General features: G+C 33.3%; 1 protein-coding gene across 1 annotated transcript in view; it reads left to right on the top strand.

Moving 5' to 3' along the window:
• The window catches only part of LOC111637239 (tyrosyl-DNA phosphodiesterase 2-like), a 21,341-nt gene extending 18,484 nt beyond the window's left edge, over positions 1-2,857 (top strand). The window contains exon 2 of the mRNA XM_023382683.1: positions 1,716-2,857. Within this exon, the coding sequence (XP_023238451.1) occupies positions 1,724-2,764 (1,041 nt within the window). The 5' untranslated portion in view covers positions 1,716-1,723 and the 3' untranslated portion in view covers positions 2,765-2,857. The remainder of the gene's footprint in view (positions 1-1,715) is intronic.
• Positions 2,858-3,684: the final 827 nt, after the last annotated feature.

Raw genomic sequence — 3,684 nt, 5'->3', positions numbered from 1 at the left:
TACTAGTAGCCCGGGACGCCCCCTAGTGGGCGTTGTTTACAAATTTCCATGAAGCACGGTTCCTTTGACTTTTTTGTTCCTATCAATATGCTGTACAGCTCTGTTAAAGTCCCAATGGTAAGATTAGGTGAAGAGGTAGCGACCCCCCAAACTGTAGCTCCTTGTGCGAACAATAAAGGCAAAGGAACCATACCCCTACTCGCGACCCTTTGCGAGATATAAGCCCCTGAAATAATAAATTCATATTACAAATATACTGAATTATTTATATTGTTATATTGACCAAATAATAATTTATTGCCAAATGAATAATAATAATTCATATTGTTAATTTATATAAGAATTAAAATTGTTAATTTGAATGTTTGAAATATGACACACGATAGGGGCGCCTCTAGTGTCGGTTGTCAAATGGTTACGGGACGGACGGAAGGAAGGAAGGACGGACACCTGTTGAATGGGTTATATATATAGATATTAATAATTAGCCAAACTATAGTCTGAATAATGCAGAAATTAATATAATTATTATAAAATACAGTCGACCACCCCATAACGCGGTAGATACATTCCGCTTTATAGAAATTTCACGTTGTAGGAATCCTCAAATACTTGAGCCAATCACAGCCTGGCATGTGTGCAATTTACAGACTACAGCTGTTTGAAAGGTTTTCTTCCATAAAATTAGTCGATTCTAGACTAATTTCACTCAAATTTCCAAAACACGAATAATTTTTTGGGAAAAATCTGTATAAACTATGCTATAAACAAAAAATTGTAGGATTACTTATTGTGTGCACCGTTCGACCATGCCATTCCTTAAGCTTGTTTTCGTCGCGGAGCAGCACATCAAATGGCGGTTGAGTTTTCTGATAAGTTATTTTTTTGCGAAAAATTTGTTGAACTTTGGAGACATCATTAATAGAAATAATTTTTTTGACTGTTGACTGTATTAGACTTACAGTACCTAATTTAGTTCTATATACTGTACAGACAATAGTAAACTCAACTTACCCACCTAAACTCTCCGTAGTATGCAAGTAGTTCAGCTGCTCGTCCACTATTGGTCCAGATTCGACCAATCCTGTCGCGACACGAGTCAGCGATGACGTTTTACCGCATTTTACGAGTCTCTTTTAGCGTCTTTATATGAATACGGTTGCAATTTTTTCACCGTGATATACGAATCCCATTATATGAATCTGCGTTATAGGGAGGTGTACTGTATTTTGGCTTGGTCATTTATGTATATCTATAATATGTTAACAAACAAAATAGAAAAAGCCTTATTTTAATGCTTGAGATGGTGACTTCTAAACTGAACACCATTAATTATTTTGCTTTTGATGGCTGGCATGGAGGCATGGGATATATGGTGGGCAGATTACAGAGATGTTATTTTCGTTCTCAGAATTTTCCGGGGTATATGTCATCGTGGGTTATCTGCAGGAAATTACAATACCATTATCATTAATCAAAATTTAAAATAAACAAGAAAAGTTACACATTGTATAAATAAAAATTAACTTAAAGAAGCATTTCATATTAATACAAAATTTATTTAAGTGTAGTTAACAAATTAATTAATCTACAGGGAGCAATTGCATGTATTTTTTATTATTAACTTAATGAAGTATCAGATTTGAAAATTTAATGTTAATTTTGAATTTGTCATGTAAAGACAAGTTAATTTTTATTATGTTTTCATTTTAAAGATTTAATCATGAGTGAAGAGTTAGAAGATATACCAAGTGCTGACACTTGCCAGAAACTGTGTGAACAGTTTGCTGAAATAACTGAAACAGATACAATATGGGCTCAAATATATCTTCAAGAAAGAAATTGGAATTTACAAAGTGCAATATCTGACTATTTCGAAAAAAATGCAACTGGTAGTCAAAAAAATATCAAAGTTTTTCAGTTGAGTGATTCAGGTGATTCATCTAAAGTGTGTGTGTTCTCTGCAGAAAATAACAGTCATTCTTCTAATAATGTAAAACATACACTGAAATTCATCACTTGGAACAGTGATGGACTTGATGAAAAAAATCAATTATTGAGAATAAGACGTATCTGTAAGATAATAAAGTGCGAAGATGCTGATATTGTCTTTTTGCAAGAAGTTATTCCAAAAACATTAGATGAAATAGTTAAACATCTACCAGAATATAAATGCATTCCAGGTAACAATGTAGAATATTTTACTGTGACGCTTCTCAAAAAGAATACTGTTTCATATATAGACCATGATATACATGAATATCCAAATACTCGTATGGGTAGAAATTTGCTACAGGTAGATGTTAAAATAGGAAAAATTCCAATAACATTATTTAATACACATTTGGAGAGTACAGGAGAAGCTTCACAAGAGAGAATGCAACAATTAAGAACAGCATTTGATAAAATGTTGGAAGTTTCAAGTGAAAAAGCTGTCATTCTAGCAGGAGATCTTAATCTCAGGGATAAAGAAATGCCACCTCACAGTATTCCTACAGCAATTGAAGATATGTGGGTAATTTGTGGCAGTCGAAAAGAGTGTGCTTACACATGGGATATGACAAGGAATGACAATTTAACATTCAATTCTGGATCCCGCTATAAACCTCGATTCAGATTTGACCGCGTCTATATCAGACAGTCATCGCCATCTACAGTCGAACCAGAATATTTTGGTCTAATTGGCTTGGAAAGGTTGCTTCCACATAGATGTTTTCCAAGTGATCATTGGGGCATCTTAAGTAAATTTCAATATCAAAAATAGATTTTGTTGAATAAGCTACAACAATTTCTGTAGAATTTTCACTCAGTATATTTTGTTACAAAATTTTTTCCATTCTCAAATATTGTGAAAAATTATTGAGTTCATTATTATTATAAAACATATACAATAAACAATCGCAAACCAAAATCTTTTTTAACCAGTAATTAACTTAAACTTAACTTCTGAATTTTTTTGGCCTTCACCAAGGCCTGCTTCAGGTAGTGAACTAAACTGACTTCCAAATTGGACCATTAGAATGAGAATGTTCAACTTTAAACTCTGTATATATCAAATTCACATGGCTGATTGACTTTGTTCAAATTTCTTGAACAAGTATTTCCACGCATGCGCCATCGTCTCTCAGTTGCCTTTCAAGTTTGCTTTATAAATTTCCAAGGCCTCCAAGTGACGAATATGGTCTGTTTGAAGGGCCTGCCTTTCAAGACTGTGAGATGGTAGCACATGCGTGGAAATACCTGTTTGAGAAATTCGAACAAAGTCAATCAGCCGCGTGAATTTGATATATACAAAGTTTAAAGTCAAACAACAACATTCTAACAGTCCAATTTGGAAGTCAGTTTTAGTTCATTACCTGAAGCAGGCCTTGGTGAAGGCCGAAAATGTTTGGAAGTTACGTTTAAGTTCAATTACTGGTTAAAAAAGGTTTTGGTTTGTGATTGTTTATTTTTCACTCCAGTTTTTTGAGAAGACGACTGTTATTACAGATATATGATAAATTGGATTTTAAATATACTGATTTTATTTAAATAACAACTGTCCTTGAATAGTTGTCACAAATACAGATAAAACTGGTAACTCATTTTTCATTCAAATCATTTTTTTTAAATTTAACTTTCCTGTAAAGAGGAATCTAACTGCTATTGTGGGTTCAGCTACTTTCTGATGTCAAAAACGACCTC

The sequence above is a fragment of the Centruroides sculpturatus genome, unplaced genomic scaffold (assembly GCF_000671375.1).
Source record: "Centruroides sculpturatus isolate CEXI.00-Female unplaced genomic scaffold, Cexi_2.0 scaffold1130, whole genome shotgun sequence".
In the NCBI taxonomy this organism is placed as follows: Eukaryota; Metazoa; Arthropoda; class Arachnida; order Scorpiones; family Buthidae; genus Centruroides; species Centruroides sculpturatus.
The sequence above is the reverse complement of the archived record's forward strand: the minus strand, read 5'-3'. Positions and strand labels throughout refer to the sequence as shown.